Source organism: Dunckerocampus dactyliophorus, chromosome 4 (genome assembly GCF_027744805.1).
Source record: "Dunckerocampus dactyliophorus isolate RoL2022-P2 chromosome 4, RoL_Ddac_1.1, whole genome shotgun sequence".
NCBI classification, from domain to species: Eukaryota; Metazoa; Chordata; class Actinopteri; order Syngnathiformes; family Syngnathidae; genus Dunckerocampus; species Dunckerocampus dactyliophorus.
The window spans coordinates 14,622,453-14,648,670 of record NC_072822.1 but is presented as its reverse complement, the minus strand read 5'-3'; the positions used below and the strand labels follow the sequence as shown (position 1 = coordinate 14,648,670).

At 39.7% G+C, this 26,218-nt stretch overlaps 1 protein-coding gene across 5 annotated transcripts in view; it reads right to left on the bottom strand.

Moving 5' to 3' along the window:
• Positions 1 to 1,218: 1,218 nt before the first annotated feature.
• LOC129179488 (single-stranded DNA-binding protein 2) overlaps positions 1,219 to 26,218 on the bottom strand; it is a 77,466-nt gene continuing 52,466 nt past the window's right edge. For all 5 annotated transcript variants that reach the window (XM_054772773.1, XM_054772776.1, XM_054772777.1 and 2 more), the window contains 13 exons: positions 11,540 to 11,629; positions 9,545 to 9,604; positions 9,384 to 9,450; positions 9,169 to 9,239; positions 9,008 to 9,075; positions 8,594 to 8,642; positions 8,478 to 8,513; positions 7,113 to 7,167; positions 6,953 to 7,023; positions 6,785 to 6,863; positions 6,651 to 6,679; positions 6,479 to 6,577; positions 1,219 to 5,479 (listed from right to left, as the gene is read on the bottom strand). In XM_054772773.1, the coding sequence (XP_054628748.1) occupies positions 5,450 to 5,479; positions 6,479 to 6,577; positions 6,651 to 6,679; positions 6,785 to 6,863; positions 6,953 to 7,023; positions 7,113 to 7,167; positions 8,478 to 8,513; positions 8,594 to 8,642; positions 9,008 to 9,075; positions 9,169 to 9,239; positions 9,384 to 9,450; positions 9,545 to 9,604; positions 11,540 to 11,629 (804 nt within the window). In that variant the 3' untranslated portion in view covers positions 1,219 to 5,449. The remainder of the gene's footprint in view (positions 5,480 to 6,478; positions 6,578 to 6,650; positions 6,680 to 6,784; positions 6,864 to 6,952; positions 7,024 to 7,112; positions 7,168 to 8,477; positions 8,514 to 8,593; positions 8,643 to 9,007; positions 9,076 to 9,168; positions 9,240 to 9,383; positions 9,451 to 9,544; positions 9,605 to 11,539; positions 11,630 to 26,218) is intronic.

Genomic DNA, 26,218 nt, shown 5'->3' with positions numbered 1-26,218 from the left:
CGGTGGAGTTTCAATGCTGCTGTATCCAAAATAACGAGAAAAAAAAAACAATTTGAGGAAGAAAGATTTTAGAGTGGATTCACTTCACCAGAAAATGATTAGAATGAAAGGGACTATGAAGCAGACTAAGTTCATAAAAATCAGTATAATCATTCTACCCTACAAAAGACAGGTTAAAATAAATCTGTACTTTCTATGTGTGCGTACATTTCGGACCACGGTTGTGTATATACTGTATTATAAAATTGCATTTGTACAAATCAAGGCTAGTCCTGAATAAACAGATCACACCTCATACACACACCTGGTACTCCACAGTTAAGTGAATAAAGATCACACCTATTTCCAGATCTCTTCAGTGACGTTCAATGGAATTCAAATCTGGGCACTGGCCGAGGTCAAGACGGCTCTGGATCAGGTTTTCATCCAAGATGTCTATGTACAGCATTTCTACATTAATCGTTCCCTCTATTCTGACTAGTCTCCCAGTTTCTGACCCTGAAAAACATTTCCATGACGCTGCCACCCCCATGCTTCACAGTAGGGATGGTGTTGGCCAGGTGATGAGCAGTGCCAGGCTTCCTCCAAACATGACGACATTCACGCAAGAGTTTGATCTTTGTCTCATCAAACCAGGGAATTTAGTTTCTCATGCTCTGAGAGTCCCTCAGATGCCTTTTGGCAAACCGAAGGCAGGCTGCCATGCACATTTGATGAGTGGCTTCATGGCAAAGGGTGTAAATACTGCAAATATGTGTGAGTTTTTTTTTATTTTTAGTACATTTGAAAACACACAAAAACCCCTTCAAAATGCCATTATGAAATAATGCAGTAACATAACAGAACGGGGAATACTTGCACTGTACATATGGTCCACTTTTGGAATTCACCACAAAAAGTAGGGGTTGTCACGGCAATAGCAGAGGCACGACATTACATCTTAGAGACTTGAAGTCGGAAATTGGATTTGACGCATCTTGTTTTTTTAAACAAACATCATTACAGTACATGTAATTACTCCATCATCATGTGTAATTAAATCCAAGTACAGCTTTATTGGTCCTGTCAGGTGCAAAATTCCAGGCCCGGCCTGGAGAAAAGGTCACCATAGGCTGATCTCCCCAGAGAAAGTACAGTTAAAGGTACTTCCTGTTCTTGTTCCACATCACAATGACGGAGGAAAACACGTACACACAAAAGACAAAAGAAGTCTTTGGCTGAGGGAAGAGAAGCTTTATACCAGCATATTCAAAAACATTGAAATACTTCTCCGCATATTTACAAAAACTTAATACAAGAATAAAAAAAGAGAAAATGAACACATCACAAATGGAGTTCAACATACTGCCACCAGACACGGTCCAATTTACAACTGCATCCTCTTGTAGTCCCACTTATGGCTTCATACTTACAAAAAGAACCACAAATAAAAGTTACTGTATCTCTGGTAAGTTGTCACGGCATCAATATTATTATCAGTTCATTCCTCCTGTTTACAATAAGAATTGTCCTTAAATAATCGGAATTATAATATCAAATACACATACAAGACAGGGAGCTACATTTGGGGGCTGTACACTTTGCAGTTAGGAGGGTGGAGGGAAGATATTAACAGGCACGTGGACCTTTTGTACATGTTAAATAAAACATCTAAAAACATGATGTAAAAACTTGCTCACTTTCTGTACCAACAACCCTTTTGTGTCACACTGATGTCACAGTTTGATCGGATGATTAGTTGACGTCTCTATTTTCCATTTTCTATGCCGCGTATCCCCACTAGGTCGCAGGGGTATGCTGGAGCTCAGATGACTCAGATGACTTCTGGCGAGAGGCGGGTTACACCCTGGACTGGTGTCAATCGCAGGGCACATATAGACAAACAACCACTCATACCTATGGACAATTTAGAGTCTCCGATTAACCTAACATGCATATTTTTAGACTGTGGGAGGAAGCTGGAGTACCCGGAGAAAACCCTCGCACGCACAGGGAGAACATGCAAAGACCACACAGAGATGTCCGACGAAGATATGAACCCTGATCTTCTGACTGTGTGGCCAACATGCTAACCACAAGGCTAACCACGAGGCCACCACATGGCCCTTTTCCTCGTATTGTCTTACTTAATTTCATATTTTAACCCACAGCCTGCAGCAAAGCACATGTAAGAGCACAAGGGTCACTGACATGATTTCTCAACTTTGCTTATATATGTTATACATTGTTTGTAATTATGTTATACATTGTTTGTTTTTTGAAACAGTAAATTTGCAAAAATTACATTTATAGTTTATAGTGGCAGCTAGGGCTGTAACGATTCATCGATACAATGGTTTACTGTATATTCGTATGATCTAAATACTGATCTGTGTCCAGCAAAGTTTCCATTCAGGACGAGATATATCGATCTAACATCGTTTAAAAGGTAATCAATCGACTGAATCGATACTAGGGTATAAATCAATGGATTTAATTTGATTTGATGACGGATGACGTCATGTAAAGGCGACTGTTGTGGTTGCAAGGGTTACAGTGCGGTTGGGTGGAGCTGAGACGTCCTCTCCAAAGAGCACAAATTGAGTTTTTGTCCTGTAAAGGGTGACTCTAGACGCCCTACACCTTGGACGCCACACTCGATTCAGTCTGCCTGTGTTGTCATCGCGACGCTTTATAGTGGATTTGTACTTATACACTTTATATTTACATAGTGTTCGACCACATCGAGTCACATCAGAAGTTAAGTCCAACATTAAGTCTTTCAAATTGGATCGAAGCTTCAGGACAAGATAAAGTGTATGTAGGATAGAAATTCACTTACCTACAGTACCTACAGTACCTACAGTATCTGCAGATGAAATTTCGTTCAAATCTGATGGTGCGAAATATGTTAATTTTACCCCGAAATTATTGTGTACATGCAATTTGTGTGTGTGTAGTGAGGCCTACATGAAATGACACTTGATTTTCTTCCTTGGACTTTTTGATTATCAAAAAAATGGAAATGGCTACTCTGCTGACCTTTAAAACAAATGTCACAGCCCAAGTTATTATACATTTTGCAGTACGGTTGTACTTGCCAAGGTCCGTGGGTCGATCACAGCTTTTGTCTTGACTCAATGTTAAAGCAATGGGAACCAAAGGCACTATTTTCTGCGATGAAATTTGCCCTAACCTCTTCAATAGTTGGGGTAGAGAAGTGAATGAGGTATGAAATTAAAGTTCAAGTCATGTTTTATCAGTCAGAATTAATCACAGACTTGATTTAACTCAACCTGTTAATTCATTCATTGTTAATTCAACCGGATGTGTTGGTTGCATTTGATTCAAATAAAATGTGAACGCATTTGCCATTCATTGTTGTTTACTTGTTTAAATCATGCTTCATTTATACGTGATTCCCTTACAAAAAACAATGTGGATCTTGCAAACTTAACCTGCACAGGTATTTATATCACACTGGTTGAACTTTTGTCTGAAAAGTTTCTAAACCGATTTAAAGTTACTGAATCGTTTTGGATCGTATCGTTCTAAATGAACAAATATTATCCTCCAATCGAATCGGCAACCACGAATCGTGATACGAATCGAATCGTTATTAAAATGAATGGTTATACCCCAAGCAGCAGCCATGACAGACTTGTCATTTCCGGAAGTGACATCAGTGGCGTGACACCTCTCAGCTATACAAACATAGCGGTTTACGAGACAGAGGATGTTTACAGTGATTACAACAAAGATTTGCGTGTTGTGTCAATAGTTTTCGAGGAGAAAAGAAGAGAGAACATAGACTTAAGCCTTACGGCATGGAGATGAAGATTGGTCGCTTTCAGAACATGGAATGGTACGTGTAAATTACTCTGGAGTTGCTTATCCTTCAATTATTGTTTTAAATTGGCTTATTAATGAGCATAAAGGGGTCTTTATAGCCTGATTTATTTCATATTTTGTTGCTGTCGCAGCGGCAGCAGCTCCCACCGCCCCCCACCGTGAACATATCGCTGTGAAAAGATGTTTATATAACAGGTATAATGCTTAGCAGCCCTGTAGCTATGGTAAAATGGTGTTTAGAATACAATACGTAAACAAGACATGACTTACTCTGTCCTGTGGCAACTTTGATGTATTGGTCGTTCTTGTCCTTTTTTTATCTTCCTGCAATACCGGTACTATTCCGCTGGGGGATAGCACTATTTTCCAAAATGCGTTTATTCAGTACTTTCAAGCCAAATGCTTCTTGAAAAGGTGTTCCTTCAAAGCAGTCATCAGTGAAATGAACACTGCAAAAAAAAAAAGGAACTCTGGTCGGGCTTAAATCTGTCTCTCGTTCTCAACACTTGCTTCGTCCATTTTTGTCTTAAACCGTCTGCTTTTTGAAAAGAAAAGAAACTTACAGTATCATTCGGATACTGTAAACATCCAGCAGCAAACAGAACATTTTGGCATGACTGCTATTTTGATGAAAAATGTATCGAACAAAGTCGACGAGCTACCTTAAGAACCATTTGTTTACTCGGCTTTAGCTGAGAGGTGTTACTCCGCTGATGTCACTTCTGGAAATGATGCTTTGCTGAGACAACGAGCTCGTCATGGCTGCCATTTATGAACTCTAAATGTCATTTTTGTAAATTAGAACATAATTACAAACAATAATTACTAACATATTTAAGGGATGCTAAATCATGTCAGTCACTTTTTAAGCAACATGTACTAGTAACCACTGATTTGTACATTATCTGGTATCCAAGTTCAGAGAATGTGTAAGGACCTCATCAAACAAAATCACAAAGTCAGATGATTTTAGGTTCAATGTTCAAGCTTTGCTGATGCATTTGTAACATTATTACACCATTATGCCAGTCTTTGCCTTGCCTTGACTGCTAGAGTTACAAATGAAATGAAACAGCCTGTTTGAAAGAACATCAGAGTGGGTGGTGCTCTCACAAGATGAAGACAAACACAAATGTAGAAAAGTCATCAATGTCTCCTTAATTCTCTTATGGGAAAGATTTGACAGAAAAAGTAATAAAAACAAGGCCATGTTGACAAGCAGTTACAGAAAAGTGAAGTTAACCATCCATCCAACCAGATTGTCTTCAAACTTAAAAATAAATAGGATGCTGGCCGTCTGTGTGTCGGGACATAAAATGCAAGTTTGTGTGTGCTGTGACAAACACAAATGTACGAACGCGTTTCCTCCATGTGTTTGACGGGTTCTTGTTGGACAATCTGCATAGTTGCAGAAGAGGAACTGCTGACAGTGGCCAAGAATGGGGCAAGTTAGTAGAGACACAAACAACGGGGGACGTGAGGGTGATGGTGGGCCAAAGGCCTGGGTCACTGTCCTGACTGGGGAGGTTGAGGGCGAGGAGGAGGAGTCACAGGACTCCATGTTCCTTTGCTTTTTGCCAAAGGTTGGCAGCAGATTAACAAGCCGCTTTCCGAGTCCTCACACGCTCATGGTCATGTTTGGAGAATACTGTACAGACAGGAAAGAGATTCTGTCAACATCCTTCATGAGACAACTTTCACAATATAATCCGATGCTGCTCTATGTTTTTGTCAACATTTTTGTGACAGATTATTAATATAATAGGTATTGTTGTATGTTGTACAGTGCACAGTGGAAGTGTGGTGATGGCTGCGAATCTGTGTTTTCCTGGGTTTTCTCTTTGAAGTGAATTTTTTTCTCATATTTTCTTCTTGGTCAACATGTGTTAATGTGGTGAAGAAGGAGGGAAGGGGGGTTACATACACAAGCAAGATGTAAAGGTCAGGAAAATGAGCAGCAGGAAGAGAGAACCGAGGCACTTTCTATTTCTGAAGACTAGCAAAAACTGAATGCCACTTTTTCTTTTAGTTTTTAATTTATATTTCGTTGTGCAACGTTTTGTCGATAATAAATGGTAATAAATACATTTAAGCAACCAAAAAATCTAAGGAGCCATTTGGGAGCCAAAATAGACTGCTCTTTTTAGGGAAACGAAACAAAAGAAGTCGTTCTCTTAAAAAGAGCTGGAATTCCCACCACTATGGGAATGAAGTCTCAAGACCATCAAGGTATTCGAAAACAAAATGAGTTGCAGACTAGAAGTCTCTTTCGGAGTGAATTATTTTACAGGTATTTAATTCTTCAGCTATTTTCTCACTTTGTACTTACTATATTGTAAGTAAACTACATAACCCCAAGTGTTATTGAGTTCTATTAGTTCGTTAGTTCATTAAATCATATCACAGTTGTGGGAGGAGAAGCTTGCTAGTAAGCCCAGCCACGGTGGCAGCAGAAAGCGTTGCTAAATCATATTGAATGTATGTCAGACGCCAACGAGCTTCCCCTGATTCAAAGACCAGCAGGGGCCATGATGTGTATGTAATCCAAGAATCTTGAGTAGTGTGGGATCAAAGTCACATCTGTCAAGTGTTTCAGTGTACTTCTTGTTCAAAGCATCATTCGGTGCCGCAAAGTTGACACACTCACACTTTCACTCTGAAAAGGGTTGAGGAAGTTTCCACCCATCTCTCCATCCTCTCTGGGGGTTCCCGGCTGGTTACTCATACTCAGATTACCTGGAGAGTTCTGCATCAACATAATAAAACATTTTATAATAAGCACCCGTGGAGCTGAAACCTCAGTGATGTATTCATCTTACTTTTGGGAGGCTGTCCATATCGCCAGATCCTGAATGAAGTGCACACATAGCTCATTAATATATTTTTTATTATCTAGCAAATTTTTCTGGCAAATTATCTAAAAAAAAGACTGAAAAGACACAAAGACTTGTACCTAATGATCCATTCATGTGATGTGGCTCCATTCCAGCCATTCCCCCTAACGGGCCGTCACTGCCTGCACCCATGGGAAACTGAGGACAGACACACAGTAGACAGCCACGCACATCTAACTAGAAGCTACATACTGTCATTAAATACAGTACACACTGGCATAACTAACATTTGGTCGACTGCCACCTGGAGGGACTGTGTTGATCATCGTGTACATGTTGTCACCAGAGTTGGTCGAATCTGTTGGGAAAATTGCAGAAAGTTGATAGAAGGATGGAATGGCGGACAGATACTGTATGCACACGCTGTCGTATGCTTGCATATATTACCTGCTGGACTTGGCATTATTGGTGTGCCAGGCGGCCCCCCTCCTCCTGGAGGTCCCTGAAATTTCAAGTGCCATCAGAGTCACTTAATTACAGTCCGCTTAAGCGATGGGTATTGACTAAACTCCCTTAATCTATTACGGGGTAAATGAACAATTAAAGGTCCCTTATTATGCAAAATTTAGTTGCCATCAGGTTCTACGAAATATCAAAGACTGACCCAAAAAATGTAGGATTATTATTTTAGTGTGAATCACAATATGGGGGGAACTATGGCGCTCGCCGGAGGTCTGCGCTCTCCGAGTGCTTCTCCAGTTATGACAATAACTTCCCTTTCAAGATGAAATGACTGTTCTTGGTCTCTGATTTTATTAAATAAACTTCCACCAAAAAATGTGACTCATAGTCCAGTGCGATTTGTATATGTTTTTTTCATTGTGCATTTTTGGCCGGTGTGACTTATACTCCGGAGCGACTTATTGTCTGCAAAATATGGTTTGTAGATACTGTAAGTATGTATATATGTGTAACATATCTCCAACCCCTAAATGTCATTTACAACAGTCTATGCAGATTTATTTTAAGGTGCCCATCGAACTCATCACTGCCCCATGTATGACTCTTTGAACTGGTTACCTCTCAGTAGAAGAAGAAATTACCACTGGCTCCAATTTACTTTCAAATGCATTCACTTTAACTGTCCCTCTTATTTAATACGATATTTAATCCCATTCACATCCCTGTACCCTCTGAGACACACTCAGCAACCTTTTTTCTTTGTCCATAAAACTAATAAAGAATTTGGGCTTTTAAATTTAAAGCTCCATCAGATTGGAACTCCTTACCTAAGACTATTTAGATAATCAATTAATTTCGTATTTTCAAGAATTCCATATTTTGTTTTCTTAAAACATCATGTAACTGCTTACAGTATTGTTTATTGTACAGTGATTATATGATATATGAGTGATTTGGTTGTTCTGTGGACGGTGTAGTAATGGTGTGACATATTATTGATGTAATGTGTGATGTGGGGGTGGGGTGGTAACTAGCAGCCCGTGTATGCTGTTTTCGATTGTGTTGTTGTATTGTATTGTATATTTTATGTTTTATGTAGGACCCCCTTGAAAACGAGATGATTCATCTCAAGAGGCTATCCATCAATAAATCTGAATCTGAAGTTTATGTAAAAAGTCACACTTCTTTTATAACATATATAACACAGTCTATTGGAAACAGGCTGGACAAAAACAACTGATTAGCACTGATTAGACTGATTAGAAACATACAAAATATCCAGTGTACTGTTCTGTGTCCAAAAACATGGCAAAACAAATCTGGTTTAGTTCAGTAATGAAGTGTACATACCACATAACTGCCTGGAGATGCAGACGAATAAGGAGTCTGCAACATACACAACAAAGGTGTACAGTAAAGCAATTTTAAACATTGTTCAAATTGAGTGTGATTGGTGGAACACTCACAGAGTTTGAATTTGGAGGATTTGGCCAGGGTCTCCCCCCTCCTGGCCCCCTGGAACACACACATTTTTTTTTACACAGTTTTAGCCATGGTCTTGGATTAACTGTGGCTGACTTTGCAAAAACCCGCTGATTTATATCCATAGAGATGTGACAGGAACACCAAGTAACACACATTGGCAGACACACACACTTCTTTAATGTCACATTGCCTGTCAGTGTGTTTATCCATCCATCCATTTTCTATGCCGCTTCTCCTCATTAGGGTCGCGGGGGTACGCTGGAGCCTATCCCAGCTGACTTCGGGCGACAGGCGGGGTACACCCTGGACTGGTCGCCAGCCAATCGCAGAGTGTGTTTATCATGTGTCCTATATTAAGGGTCTGTAAGTGTATACAGTACATTTGGAACACTCACATGTTCATGCCTGGCATCCCAGGCCCGACTAGTGCATTCAGTGGTGGCCTCATCCCTCCTCCGTAGCCCTCCAAAGACAAAACACCACAAAATGTCATATGAAAGACTAGAGATTCATTAATAACACACACACACACACACACACACACACACACACACACCTGGGCCCCGAGTGGCACCATGCCTCTTGGTGGCGTCATCCGCTGCATTGGTCCACCCATATTTGGATGTCCTGCATGACAAAATCATAACTCATAACATAACTGTCATCTATCTATCTATCTATCTATCTATCTATCTATCTATCTATCTATCTATCTATCTATCTATCTATCTATCTATCTATCTATCTATCTATCTATCTATCTATACCTACCTTGCTGTCTTGTGGGGTCCATGCCACTGGGCAACATAGGTTGACTTCCTGGCACACCACCAAGCCCCTGCAGTCAAAAGAGGATCCATCACTAGAATTCCCCTGTGTTGAGTCTGTAGCCTGCCAGGAGGCGCCCCTGTGTGTCTAATGGCTAGTCATACCTGATTGGGTAATCTGAGAGGTGGTCTGGGTCCTCCAGGGTATCGAGGGGACATAAAAGGCTGCAACAAGGAGGTAAAAAAGGTTAAAAACATGTGAATATGAAGATAACATATGAATTACATCACTGAAATGCCATGCATTTTACTGATGGACCTTTTCTTGCTATTTATTTAAATGAGCATACATTTCCTTTATACAAAAGTATCAGTCATGTATCTTCATACATACTGTAAGTATAGTGATTGCATCCTATAAATAAATAAATAACTTCATACATATACACACACACATATAACATATAACGGTAACAATGAATGTGACCAACATGTCAACATTGACAGATCATTTTGTTCGACATCATTACTCAACTAGAGTACAGCATTGTTGTGTCTGCAGTAGTGTATAACTGGTATGCAAAATACTGTGAATTGTTTCTATTTTTGTCTCACATGTAGCGAAATAGGGGATCCCAATGAACAGAAACGCCACTGCAAATTCATTTGGAGAGGTGGTTTTTAATGCAACCACTAGAGGGCAACCACGTTCTTGTATTGGATTGGGGCACCTGTCCTGTAGCTTTTATGCTTTTAACAAATAATTGCGACAATGAAGAATTAGAATGTGACTAAATGAATGAATAAAATAAAATGTTTAAGCATTCCACGTGTAGGTATTAATTAATAGAAAAAAGGTATAATGACTTGACCATTACACCTACGAAAATAATAATGTGGAAATTAGCCTCTTCTTTGTAGCTATAATAGCTTCCAGGCTTCTGGAACGATGAGTGAAAGAGTGTGTTTGATTTTTTTGTCTTTTCATCCAGAAGTACATTTGTGAGATCAGAGGTCACTGATGTTAGACCTGAGAAAAGCGCTGTTGCTCTGTTCTAGTTCATCCCAAAGGTGTTTGATGGGGTTGAGGTCAAGTTCTGCCACTCCAGACTCACTGGGGTTGTGATAAGATGAAGAATTAAGAGTCACAAAGAATTAACATGTCTACAGTGCACCTCTGCACATTCGCGATTCAGCATTAATAGCCCGCAAATTCACAGATTTTTGATAAAAAAAAAAATGTATATATATATATATACATATATATATATTCTCCAAAAATAGGCTTTTTTCCTGCAGAATACACTTCTCATTCACACTAAGTCGGCTTAATTTATGAATACATGATTATACAGGTAACATGTACAGCACCACTGTTAAAAAGCCCACAATTTTTACATGTTTATGTCTTTATGCTTCACTGGTTTTCATTAAGCGCTGAGGTTTTGCACTTTTTAAAATGCGTTTAGTAAGCGTGAGGCATATGTATTGTGTATTTAGCTTGTTAGCATCCGTCACTAGTAAACAATGACAATTGAAGACAGAGGGTTCTTGAGCTGAATCTAATCTGACAATTCCAGCACTCACTTTTATTGCAAATGTTGATCCACAATCGCAGGAGAACATCAATGTCAAGCTAGCCGGAAGGTTTAGAGAGGTAGGTGCGAGTGGTGTATTGTAAATAGACATTTTTATGAGTGTATCAATTAATCACAGATTTTTGCCGTTCACTGGTAAGTGTGGAACGTAACTCCTGCGAAAAGCGGGGATCTACTGTATTCTCGCATTGATTGAGTTTGTGTATGTGTGCAAAGTAAAATTTACAGCTATTAAGATTAAGATTAAGGCTTTGCTATTATGCAGTACACAATACAACTGATTTAGTCAACACACCAAAAATAAAAAATAAATCTAAATCTGTGTGACAACCTGTACTTGCCAGTATAGCTACTGACAGAAAGATTTGCATCAGATATTCAAAAGGAGATGCATCGTTTCAACAGTGACTTTTTGAAAGCTTGGACTGGAGAAAGGCCAGTGAAGGTTATTGATCTGCATGTTAGATGTCAGCGTCCAGGTTGGACTGATAAAGACAGTTAATCAATGCACAACCAACTGGCAGACTGGACTTCACGTGGCTTTGCCAAACTATCCGTTCACCTGAAAAAATCCTGGTGGGACCGGACCCACTGGCATGCCTTCTCCTGGGGGAAGGTTCCCAAGCACAGGGCTGGGAGCTGCTGCTGCACTCTGAAAGAGGAGAGTAAACATTAAGGTACATTATTTACTGACTTCCATTATGCGTACATTACTCTGAAGCACAATTCAAAGCACAATTCACTCCATCTCATCCAACTGACATCGTGCCGAGTTTATAGATTTTCTAATACTGATTATTTCTTCAGGCTCACCTATAAGCATTATGTCTTTTCTCTACCATTGATTGTTTTTGGTAAATATTCTGCAATTGAAACACTCAGAACGAAGTACTTACAAACAATGATGATGATGATGATAGCACAGCAAGAGAAACAGATACTACTACTACTAATAATAATCATCAAACAGGGGCCACAATAGTAGACAGCTGATTGGCAAACAGATACTTATTACATGTTACTGGACCACATTAGCAGTTCCCGTGTGTTTGTCATTTTATACTTGGTTGCCATCAATATCTGCAGTACCACAGAGTTACAGTTTGAAGTCCATCCCATCCATCCATCTTCTATGCCGCTTCTCCTCATTAGGGTCGCGGCGGTATGCTGGAGCCTATCAGTTTGATGTCTTGTAACAGAAAATTTCAACTTGTATGGAAATAAAGGATATGGTCACTGACAGTGTAGTGGCTCCACGACAACTACTACTGACTTCCATGCAGCAGCAGGAGTTCAGTTTCCGCTTAGTGTGAGTGTGAATGGCTTGTTGAATGTACCATGTGATTGACTTGTGACAAGTGCAGGTCTGCTGAACGTTAGCTGAGATAGAATCCAGTTCCCCACGACTCTAAAGATAATCGGTATTAAAAAAAATGGATGGATGGAACGGCTAGATACTGTAAGTAATATGAAATATTGCCACACTTCCACAGAATGTGTCACCTACGAAACAACAGACAGCAAAAGAAACAAACATCTAATTGTCTGTGTCTCTCTCAGTGAAATGTTTATTACTGTCTCTGCAATGTTGTAGTACAGTCATCCTTCGCCACTTCGCGGTTAGAATTTCGTGACTTCACTCTATCATGTTTTTTTTAAAAATATATTAATAAATCATGCTGGTTGAATACGGCCTATTATTAGTCAAAAATGCATATTTAAGCAAATGTTATGTACTTTTTGCACAAATTAAGCATTTTCAAGAATAAAAATTGCTAAATTATCCAAAATAAAAAGATAAAGGCATTCAAAAAACACATTCAAAGATGTTGATGAAATGCAGTATTCTACACAGGTCACTAGGTGTCAGTAATGTTACTGTAATGTTCGGTGAGATGCACAAGGATAAGAATTGATAGCCAAAACAACAGACTTTTATTGCAGGTTTGAATAATCTCACAATATGCACAATAATTTCAAATAAAAATCCTGAATAAAAACACAAGCTTTTGCAGCCGTTACCCTCGCAAAGCTGAAACTTCGCCACTCCCTGTCCACCTTTCTGTCCCCTAGGAAACACATTTACAGCAACACAAACAAGAACAAGTCTTATTTATGTCTTAAATGGCTTATTTACTCTTATTATGTCGACTATATTGGGTAATACGAGTGTAAAGATTACTATAAGGGTGTTCGTTAATGTGTAGATTGCTCTAATAATATTAAAAATGTATTTACAAGGTTGTCTATGCTCTAACTACATATCTAAATATTAGATTTATAAATAAGGAATCCTTCTTCGCGGAAATTGACTTATCACAGTCGGGTCTTGAACCAATTAACAATGATACATGAGGGATTAGTGTACTGTATAGGACAACTATAGTTTTTTACATCCAAGTAGATGTTTTTTCCATAGACAGGTGCATTGCCTCTTTCTGGATCCTGTGTCATTGTACTACTACTCAGCAATCCTAATCAGTTACAATCTTATGAGTGGAAGCCTGAACATCCACATGCCTGATGATGCGCGAACATGGTTCTCGGTGGTATCTTTTTTGAAGTATCTGCCCACTCTCTGTTTTATTTCTCTGATCTCTCACTCCCTCGCTGATAGCAATGGGCAACGATGAAATTTCACCCAGATTCTATGAAGTTTCCAGCGGCTGACATTTTAGGTCAGAGAGCTGAGATAAAAGCAAACTGATTAGACTCTGGAATCCTCCCTCTTCCCTCGTCTTTCATTAATATATATATATATATACTGTACATATATATATATATATGCTGATGCAAACACAGCTTTGGGAAAACAGTGGACACAGATAGAATTAGCCAACTAGTGTTGTGTAACACTGAGCAGCATCAAGAGCATAACTTTGTGAGCCCCCCCCAATGCATCTTTCTTGCACCCTGGATTACCCAGAATGCATCTGCACTCTGGCAGCCTGGGGGTCTGCTGAGTTTGCCTTCATGCTCAGAGAGAGAGCAAGAGGGAGAGAGAGGAAAATGAGGACAAAGCACAGATTATGTGTGTGTGCGCACCAGTGGGTGTGCACTTTTTGTTTGTTTGTGTGAGTGTGTTGGGGGGACTGAAGGAGAAAAATATCTACCTGACCTGCTGACAAAGCATTTTTTCTTCAAATGAAGGAAGAAGAGAAACGAAAAACAACAAAAACAAGCGAAAATGTCTGCCTGCCCCTGAGACCAGCACCAACATCTTTGAAGGAAAAACACCACCTTTATTCAAGTACAGGGGCACCTCGGTAGTGATGTGTGGATCGTTACTAAAATATCGATACTTCCGATACAGCTCTTCATGTTCTAAAATTGATACTTAAATTAAAATATCGATACTTTTGACATTGAGGTAATGTTTGTCTGAAACGTTTGTCTGTTTGTCTGTAACGATGAATGATATTAATCATCATTAGTCATTTATTTTAATGGTTTTATTACTTTACTTACTTTGTAAGTACCATTTTTATTTTATAAAATTCTGTCCTGTGTTTTTTTGGTTTTTGTTCTTATGTATTAGCTTAGATGAACAAGCTTTCTTTGGTTCCATTGTCAGTTATTTTATTCAGCAGTGATCAATAAGAAAAGCGGAGACGTGGTGTCAACCGCTGATGATGTCATAGACTGGAAACAGAGCTGTGGGCCAATGATGTCCGGTTCCAGTGTCCATGCTAACAGGCAATGTTCTGTGATAACAAAAACAAAAAACGTTACACAGTTGGACTCACACTGTATTAATAACAAGACAAGACGAGAGCCATATTGTACGATAACATGACATGTTGTCAAACTGATTCAAAATTTTTGCAGACATTTACGACGTTAAACAAAAGCTTCGCTAACCGGTTCCACTGTGGAGTGGCATTTGGAAACTGATCTAAATATTTGAGAAAATAATCTCCTTCAAGTCGTGCAAGCATTGTTAAAAGAAGAATGTTAGACAAAAAAGAAGATATATATGAAGTAAGCAGATGAGATGAGATTAACAATCGATTCACTGTTTGTTAAGAACTGTGCGGAACTGAGTGGTCAATCTTCTTTTAAAGGAAAACGGCACTTAAAAAAAAAAATTGTTATTGTAGCAGCTAACACGAAGAACTACTTTTCTGGCATAGTGACGGTTCGCCTCACATCACAACCGAGAGGTAACGGGTCCACTCCAAAACAATGTGATAGGACACCAATCTGTACTGGCTAGGAAACAAGAACAAGCATATGAACAAACCAAATTATCTGTAAAGTATTAGCTCACATTCCATGTTTTGTTTATACAAAAGATAGATGGACTGTGTTGTGAAAACCTGTGCTATGTGCTCCATGTCATGGAGACTTATTTGATGGACAGTTGTCTGTCTGGTCCAGCTGTCTGGGGCGTCTTTTCCAGTTTATGTTGGGTAGGTGGGAAAATGTTTCTATCACTGCAGGGTTTGTTAGCGCTAACAATTCTTAATTGGTTGTGATGCAGTCTCTTGGAGCAATGTCCTCGCCATGCACACAAAGCTTTCCCATCGATGGTAACACCGTATGCCACTCAGTGCAGCAAAAACACTCCATTTCTGTCAGCATGGCTCGGAAAGCTCCACATTTCCACTACCAAGTCATGCCGGTGTAATGACATCACTCTCTCTTCTTGTGGGCTCAGCTTCTAAAACCTGTAGCTCATCTTCCATATATTCAGGCTCGAAAACATAAGGTTCTGGATCCTCATTTTTCAAAAAAGGAGGCATCTCACAAAATCTGCCATGATTAGTAGTTGCAAACCAACACGCGCTTTCTATGCTGCTATTGTTGGCGGAAGTAGAGTTCGTTCTGATCTATGGGTTCTGTGAAATCAATGCGCCCATGAAAGAAATACATATGATCATGAATGTGCCTGTTACTGCGTGGTCACAGCATGTATAGTTTGGAGGTTTCCTAGAGGGCTTTATAGTGGAAATAGGTGTGTCCCATGACGTGCATTTTTAGCTCCCACATGCTAACTGTTCTTCTCTCTTTTGAACGCACAGAAAAGGGAAAGACGTGTGCTCTTTGTGGATTGTAGATGACGGGCAAAATTCCAAAAATGTCCTTTAAAGCAATTGAGGCAAAATCAAGTGCACTCCTTGGCTGCAACCAGCAGAGGCACTGTTGAGTCAGTCTCATGTGGTTTGTGGTCTAAAGAAAAACAACATGACGTCAGCTATGAAAAATGGAACTCCAGTCACACAGACCTCCACTATGGACTCTGGTTACTCTGTTCACTACAACACTGGCATTGAAAATAAACTCCAGATCAGTCAGAGATGATCCCCACTAAAAATAATATTTAAAAAATAACAATAGATTAATTGATTGTTAATTGTCAGCACAGTCAATTGAGAAAATGAAGTCAATTTCCCATCCGCAGTGGTGATAGCTTGATCGTGGAAGAACAATGTCCTGTTTAAAAAGGTTCCACTATTTATGTTGGTGAAAAATCTATCCTGTAATCTGTAAGGATTGCTGATGAGTGGAATTTGTGTCACCGTGAGAAAGTGTCATTAGAGCATGAAAGTGCCCATCAGTGAATGTTAAACACACTCACATTTTTGTAAAACCATATTATTGTGACCACCAGTACGAAGTGTAATATCAATACCACTGTTGCTCACCTTTATCAACGATATGCCCATGTGATCACATTTGTCACTGATCATTCAAATATAACAGCTGTTACACCGTCATAATAGTAGGACTAAAGTCACTTTTTAGTACAACATCATTAACTTCTCAAAATTGTTTGCCAACCTAATTCAAAGCAGCTTAAGGGAAATCTTTGAAATCGCTCCTATTCTTTCAGCCTTCTCATTTGCAGACAGCCAAATTTAAGCATGCAAGATGTACCCAAGACAGCGTTTATTGTAAAAATGCAGTTGGAGTGGAACTGATAACCCTCGAGCTACAATCTAAGTAATCTACACTATAAGGCTAAAACGATACGGTTAGGCACCACTGGTTATGAACTACTGAAGGAGTGGGGCCAGCGTGTGCAGTGAGACACGAAGAAGACATCTTGTAGAGTGTAGCCACGGTAGGTTATCCATAACCTTGAGTACGTAAAATCCCTGAAGCAAATAGAGAGTTTTATTCTGAATGGGCATATTCCTTTGCATTCACTTACCAGTGGGATTGATATGTGGCAAGCAATTAGCAAACAAAAGAATCTGTAATGTTGAAAGACATTTTCAAAACAAGCACTCAGCTTTTTCTGAAAAGTGTCCAACTGCAGAACTACTACGGAAGGTTGAGCAGAGCAAACACACTCAAGAAGTGAATGAACGCTCAAAACTCAAATACAGCTGCTAGTGTTGTGGCTCAACATGTGATTGTAAAGAGGTTGGGAGCCATTCACAGATGGGGGATGCATAAAAGAATCATAAAAATATCAGAACATCTATTCTCCAAATTCAAAAAATAAACAGGAAATTATTCATAAAATAAAAGCAATGCCTCTCTCTGCAAATACAGTCAAGGACAGCGCCAATAAAATGGCAACAAATACAGGCAAATTCATTCAGAGCAAGCATATTCCATTGCCTGTGATGAGTGGTTAAACGATATTGAGCAGACAGCACCGATATACAAATATAAAAACTCTGATGGGCTTTTATATGTTAATGTTGACAAAGTCATGTTTTAATTTTACACAGATACGGGAAAGACTCAAAAAGGCCTACATAGGTCAGTATTTAAATTTAAACCTACAGTAAATATATCACAGTGTTTCTATATTCTACTGATGGGATTGAGCAATTGTTTTGAGGAGTGACTGTAGAGGAGCGGGATGAGGGTTAGTCCTGTCTTTGCATTAAACTGTATTTAATTGCAGAAACAATCTTGTGGACATTTTGAAACAAACTTGGCACTGCACAGAAACCACTTGAAGTCAGGCTGATCCCTTTCCACAGTGCTTCCCCGAAGAGAATGCAAAACATTTGTCAGACATTTCAATGGATTACAATTACACAACAGCACACGATTGTATAAACTAATCAGACGGCACAGAACATACACACTACACTAATCCCATCACTGTTATGTCCCAGCAATACCTAATGAGATAACGCACTATATGTTTACCACTCTTGTTCGGTGTGTATGCATAACACGTTCTTTGTGTGTCTGTGTGTGTGAGTGAAAATGCGGAATCATTTCCATTCTGCTTTAGAGATGGAGCAACACTATGAGAGACACTGCGTGAGTAGAATCTCAAACATCCTTCTGTCGTCTCTCTCTCTCTCTGTTTCCGCCTTTTTATTCCTCGCCTGTAAAAATCCTCCACACTTTGTTTCTCTTGCAGACTGGCTGTCTTATGATGAATATTATATAAAAAATATGCTTTTATCACACATACAGTATGTCAAAAGACATCAAAGCTAACAATGTTCATCAGACTGTTGTCAGCAGAAATACAAACACAATGTCTTTCTCCCAAACCAAACTTCAGCACTGTTCAATAGAAAGAGTGAGGATGCATACACATGCGCTGCATTGTGTTCTCAAAAAAATTGTGTTGGAAAGTAATTTTTTTAATTCCATAATTTGCTTAATTTGCCAATATGGCTTAACAATGTTGCCTCAAAATGTGGCTAGGGTATAAATAATTTGGGGGCTATCTCTGACATACAATGTTGTGAAAAAGTGTTCGCCCCCCTTCTTGATTTTTATTTGTTTTTTTGCATGTTTGCAAATGGCAAAAACATTGAGCAGTGGTGAACCGTCCGAGGAGTGGCCGGCTAACCAAAATTACTCCAAGCGACGACTCATCCAAGAGGTCACAAAAGACCCCCCCAACAACATCCAAAGAACTGCAGGCCTCACTTGCCTCAGTTAGGTCAGTGTTCATGACTCCACCACAACAAAGACACTGGGCAAAAAAAAGCCTGCATGGCAGAGTTCCATGACGAAAACCACTGCGGAACAAAAAGAACATTAAAGTTTGTCTCATTTTTGCCAGAAAGCATCTTGATGATCCCCAAGAACTTTCGGAAAATACTCTGTGGTCTGACATGACAAGAGTTTAACTTTTTGGAAGCTGTGTGTCCATTACATCTGGCATAAAAGTAACGCCGCATTTCAGAAAAAGAACATGGGGGTGGTAGTGTGATGGTCTGGGTATGTTTTGCTGCTTCAGGACCTATAAGGCTTGCTGTGATAAATGGAACCATGAATCCTGAAGGAAAATGTCTGTCCATCTGCTGCTGACCTCAAGCAGAAACAAACTTGGGTTCTGCAGCAGGACAATGATCCCAAACACCAGCAAGTCCACCTGTGAATGACTGAAGAAAAACAAAATGAAGACTTTGGAGTGGCTTAGTCAAAGTCCTGACCTGAATTCTATTGAGATGTTTTGGCATGACCTTAAAAAGGCGGTTCATGCTTGAAAACCCTCCAATGTGGCTGAATTACAACAATTCTGCAAAGATGAGCGGGCCAAAATTCCTCCACAGCGTGTAAAAGACTCATTGCAAGTTATCACAAACGCTTGATTGCAGTTGTTGCTGCTAAGGATGGCCCAACCAGTTATTAGGTTTAGGAGGCAAACACTTTTTCACACAGGGCCATGTAAGTTTGCAATTTTTATATTTTGAAACTGCATTTTGTGTTCAGTTATGTTGTCATTGACTAATATTTACATTAGTTTGATGATCTAAAACATATAAGTGTGACAAACATGTAAAAAAAAAATAAGAAATCAGGAATGGGGCAAGCACTTTGTCACACCACTGTATATGCAGTTAAAACAACCTAAAATTATTATTTTGACCCAGCATTTGGGTTGAATATACTGCATAACCAATTTACTGTATGTAGTTGACACAACCCAGCCCTGAAATAATTTTAACCCAGCATTTGGGTAGAATCTTTTAATTTATCTGCTGGGTTAAAATAACGAACGACGGGCTGATGCTATAATAACTACAGGTGTCTCGCGACAGTCGGTTCACGAGACGAGACAATACACAAGATTGGGTCTTTTTTGTGCGTTCTAACTAGAGAAAACGCGGTAGCATGAGCCAGCTAACATTGCACGTCATGGGCGGTCCCTATTACGACTATAAAGCCCTCTAAAAAACTCGTTATAATGTTAAAACCAACGTTTTATCATTTTATATACATGCTGTGATCATGCATTAACAGGTACACTGATGACTTGTTTCTTCGGTGCATTGATTTCGTATAGCCCATAGGAGCTAACCCTACTTCCAGCAGCATAGAAACAGCGACGACACTTGTCCGCTGTCATTGGGATGGCTGTGTCTTTCAACACAAGACTTGTGCTCCAGTCCTCAGGTAAAAAAGCTGACAGCAAACGAGCATCTTGTTGAGTCTTCGTAGTGAAATTGAGAGCCAGTAGTATCCACTCTTCCGTCTATCCTGTTGCAGTGGCTTGAGGCGTTGTGAGTGACGCTGAGACTGGCGAGGTGTTGTGTTGCTCCGCCAGATAAATATAGTTTTTTGTGTTAGCTACTGCAATAGCAATATCGCTATAGCTTGGTTACTATACAGGTCAGTTATGTAAATGGAACGCTGTTGGTGTTTTTTTAGAGGTTTTTTAGGGCTTTATCGCCATAATAGGTGCCTCCCATGACGTGCAATGCTACCTCGTTTTCTCTCATTAGAAGGCACAGAAAAGGGAAAGAAATATGTGTTTATGTTTAACAATGAGTGTGGATGATGGGCAAAATTCCCAAAAAAGTGCAGTTCTCCTTTAAATCAGGAAAACAGACACAAACACAATCAGGAGTGTATAAGACAGCTACAGATTGTGCAAGTGTACCTCTTGAAGTGTCTGGTGATTGTATGTAGGTAGACACATGTTGTTTGGTGGAAAAAAAAATACAGAACATAACACTGGCTGTAGGATGTGTAGTTTGAAGGCCGCCTGCAATACAAGAGCTTTACAAACACACCACACAGGAAGGAACTCCATCCCTCCTTCTTTCTCGCGTTCTCCATCCTCGAAAATGCCATTAGTGTACTTCCTGTGCAAGAGGCGGTAGGATGCAAAGAGGACATGCTACAAGTTTGACACACACACATACACAAGCACGCACGCACGCACGCACGCACACTCATACGGTCTAAATACACTGCTACAATCCAGGTCTGCCCAATCATCGTCTCATCTGGAGCACACCCTGACCTTATCGGGAGTCCATACAGGCACATGGAGGCCATACAAACTACTGAGCCACATTATAAGGACGTTCAGAGAAGTTGTGATCCAATTTATAATTCAGAAAATTCCTTCATGTATAGAATGTGTATGTTTTAGCAGTGTATAAGAATACATCGTTTGGTCGTCTATATAGTTTACAAAATTTACAACTATTTCATTGTAAAAATCAATATCAACAATACGTGTAGTCACATCTATTGACAGGCAAAACCTGAAAATATTTGAATAAATAAGTCCAAAAGACGCATTATTTGCTACTTTTTAGAACATTTTGTCAAAACCACACTGCTATTTGTAGAATCAGGGAGACTTCCATGTCTTGTAATGTAAAATTACGTAATTTATTTTCAAGATGTATGTAATTTAACCAACAAAACAAAACATTTGAGCTTGTTGATGTTTATAAATCAAATTTAATTTCTGTGTCCAAAATAGCACCAAAAGAAGGCCAAACAGAAAACAGTCAAGGTGAGTATTTGTAGCAAAACAAAATGATTTAATTATTATGACTGTTAAAGATAGGGAGAAGTTCGTCAGTTTCAATCAATAATTAAATATCACTGGCCCTGGAAAATGAGGCTCTTGATCTTCTACCATCTTTTCAGTCTTTATCACCTTAAGGAGAAATTGATCCAATTATTGGCTATGATGTGAATCTACCTGGCTTCAGGGGGCCATTACAGGTAGGATGCTATCAGCTACTCAGCAAGAGGTGGTGTCAAAGACAGTGGCGCTGCTTGTTTATCACTGATGTCATTATCGGCCCTTGTAAACATCTCTGGCCAGTGAGAGACCATGTGAGATGTAAGGTGGCGCGGCGGGCTGATGCGCTGTCAGATAAGTTGCAGGGGACTGAAAATGATAGCCAGTGTGCTGCTGGAGAGCCACACTTCAGCCCAAGTCTCTATCTCACTTGGCTTTAGCCACGCAGGGGGAGAGATAAGAGACTCTACAGAGCAGAGAAGAGAAAGATTACAGCCACAGCTTGTGATGAAGAGGATGCTGTGTCATGGTGTTTAATATCTGACACACGGCCATTAAGGTTAAATTATGGCCATAACATTAGGCAGAGAGCACGATCTAAATGTGCTGGCCTGTTGTGTAGCTAAAACAAAACAAAAAACAAGAACAAAAACTTCAACATATTACAAATGAATAACACCAAATGCACTTGCAATTATGCATTATGCACATTTAGATTTATAGAATACGAGGCATATTTGTTAATTGTCACATATCGATTTTGATACAGCTTCAACATTTGCTCTGACTGAATGAGCAGGTATACCTAATGTTGTGGCCAATGACTGTACATCTGTAATGTATTATCTTATTTTGCAGTATTTCATTAAATAAATGCAAGAAAAGATTAAAAAAGGTTTAAAAGAACATTGTAAATGAGACACGTATGGGTGTTGACGGCAGCAGAAACCATCAATGGGGTTAGTTGGGGGTCAAAGAAAAAAGATGACTGTGTCAGCATTCCCACTGCTCTCAGCAGTACTGCCACTGCTTTAACATCTCTATCTACAGTGCTTCCACTGTAATCCTTTTCATGCACACAACCTATGAGGCCGTTATTGTGTAAACTTGTCTCCATTTCCTTATTGTTTACCATCCTATGTGTGTGTGATATAAGACAAGGATGTAAGTGGACCTGTCTATGCAAAAACGATGACTGAATGTGATGCAGTGAAGCTTACAAACAAAAAACAAAACTAATTCCTCTGTTAAGTCCTTGTCCTTGATCAATCTACAACTGAAACCACAACTGCATGAAGCAGACATTCAATTCCATATACAGTACAGCCGTCCCTCGACACATCGCAGTTCGAATTGCACGGCTTCACACTATCACGGTTTTTCAAATATATATTCATTCATTTATTATGTTGATCCATGGTTGAATACGGCCTAATAGTAAAAAAATAGTACAAAAGTAGCACATTTAAATTAAGTATTTTCAAGCATAAAAATGGCTAAATGAACTAAAATACAAATACAAGGAATTAAGAAGACGCATTCAAATTGTGAATGTAGTATTCTACATTGGTCACTAGGTGTCAGTAAATGTTCGTGGTGAGCCAAGCACCAGACTTGATCGCTGGAACAACAGGCGATTATTGCAGGTTTAAATGATCTCACAACAGGCTACTGTTTCGGCAATCCTTATGTTAGACATGAACACGTCTTTCTTTTTTCTGTGCGTTCTGAAGATATAAAAACAGATAAAATGAGGTAGATCATCAATGCAAGACACACCTATTCCACCTAGAAATACTGTAGCTGGAAATGTGAATTTCTCTTGGAGATACAGAAAGTATCTATCTATCTAGAAAGCCCACTAACATAGAAAAGGAATGCTACACCTAGCGTTAACTTTTCCAAACACAAAAACAAAAACAGCAGCAAAAACAACAGTGGCCGCAGCTCCAATATGTATTGTTACCTTTTGGTCGTGGCCTGATGCGTTGTGAGCGCGGTGCTGACGCGCTATGAGCGGGTATGTGGTGAAGCTAGCGCGTTTCCGGCTAACAGCTAGCTGGTGCGGTGTGGTGAGGTGTCACTCCACCAGTAAAGTAGTTCATTGGCGGAACAATGTTAAAAACAATAATCATAATAATATTGCTGTAGCTTGGTTAATATGCAGGTAACATTATATAATTTCAGTGTTGTTCAGAAGGCTTTTTAGGCAGAATAGTTGCATCCCATTACGTGTACTTTTAGCTGTTTCTTTTTTTTATCTGTTTTTATATTTTTAGAACACACAGAAAAGAGAAAGACGTGTGTTCATGTCTCACATACGGATTGTGGATGATGGGCAACATTTAAAAAAAAGTGCAGTTTTCCTTTGTCATACGGAGGTGCTCATTTCTTAATGCTCCCTCCATTGTGGCTCCTTTGGTGACAACCGGTTCAGTTTATTTCATTGGGAAGACCTTTCCTTTTTGGTTAAAAACCCCATGCCCCTTCCCCGGTGAAACTACCTTGTTCTCTATCTTACCCTTTCTTGTCTTCCTCTGCCCCCAGTTAACCTCTCCCCTTCCCTCCACGGCATGCCTTCAGGTCGGTTGAGGGGGAGCGAGGTGCGCATATGTCAGCAATCACACCAACACTTACAACCTCTCACCCCCCCACATGTCCAAACATGCAAGTGATATGAGTCAGCGTTAAGGGACTATGGGAAGCGAGCTCCTCTGAGACCAGAACACTGTGTACTTGTTAAGACTTAAAGCCGGGGGGGGGGGGGAGAAAAGAAAGTGTCCATAAAAGAGGGGAAGGCATCTCAGGTGGAAAACAACAGATGAAAAGGTGCAGAAGGAGAGAAGACAGGCGTACAGTCTTGTGCGCTCTTGTTTTGCTATACCAACGGACATCATCCAACCATTCCTACCCCAGCTCAGACTGGAGTTTTCATGCTTTGTTTTCCCTCACATCACTCCCTCTCCGATGCCCCCCCACTTCTCATTGCCATGGCGATGATGCTACAGTGAGTCACCTGGACCTCCTCCCTCCTCCTCATCTGTGCCAAGGAACACTGGAGGATGGACGAGACAGAGCGAGAGAGGAGGAGAGACGGCTCTGTTTCCTTGGAAACAGACTGGGGGTCTCCACATCCCCCACTGGTTCACAACTGGTTGGAAGCAGCTTGTTACCCACAATCCTTAGAGGCAACATGGTATCTGCGTCCCTCTGTCCTTTCTGGTTTATGCTCACATGCACATACACACTTACACAATTAAAAGTTCAGGAGTGAATTTTGTAATAGGCTTACAAAATAGATGATACCATGACACAGACAGAAATGTTTGTATTATAGAATATATGTATTCCCTACCCTTTTCCTAAACAGGATAAGCGGTTTAAGTGAATACCTTTATGTGCGATGGTTTTTACGACCATATAGTGGCAAGCAGCAGTTTCTGCAATCATCAGTGTGCACTCTGACAAGAATGAGGCTAATAAACTAATTTCTCAGTTAACTCCTGGTACACAATCAATCTGAAATTCAAAACCTACCGTAAGTCGACATAAACAACAAGCCTATTTAAATACACCAGAGTCATTACGTGTGGTGCATGGAGAACGACTTTACTATTTCTCATCATGGGGGAGCTCTTCTATCATTATGGCTACGTATTTGTGTTGTGTTAATCCATCTACTGTATGTGTTAGTTAGCAGACTTCTGGTCCATAGAGAGTGATGTGAATTGTTAACCATCAATGATGAAACTGGAGAGGTTCTACCATTTGTGCATTGTAACTCAAACAGAGAAAAGAGAAAATCAATTCCTATAGCTGCATTTTTATTCAAATTTGCACCGAAATTCTCTTTTACTGGGTCTTGTGCAGTTCAGTCAATCAGTGTGAATACAATTCCAAGAGTGAGTGTATGTAAGGTGTTTTATCAAAGTGACTTGCCCTCACTGCCTCTCGCCTGTTCGTCTCTAACTGCCGTGTGTTTGTCATTTCCCAAAGTGATATCGTATAATGAGAGCCTGGCAGGCTTCTCAGTATTTACCTCAAAAGTCTGCATCCAAAAATGCTCATTTAAAGGCTTTATATTTTGAAATATATGGTATAAGAGTATTTGCTTACCTAATATTTGATTAGGTCTTTCAAATACTGGTCACTGATAGTGTAGTGGTACACGAGGCTGACTTTCGTACACAAAGTGGGATCCGTTCCCACAGTTGGCGTGAATATGAGTGTCAATGTTTTTTTGTGTACATCGTGCTCTATGCCAAAGCAGAGTGGCCCCCCTTGAGCTCCCGGTGAAATCCACATTGAATGATGTTGATTTAGAAGTCTCTTCTGGATTATTCCATCCTACCTATGTTCTCTGCTTCAGAAATCAAGGAGCATCTATGCCTTATGGTTTTGCACAATACAGTATAGCATCTAAAAGGGCCTAGAGTCACAACTGAATTGGGAAAAATAGTTTTTTGTTATTCTGCCCCCACCCCACCATACAAACTGAATTGAAAAGGTCAGGACTGGTCTCAGTCAAAGCTTTTCTTT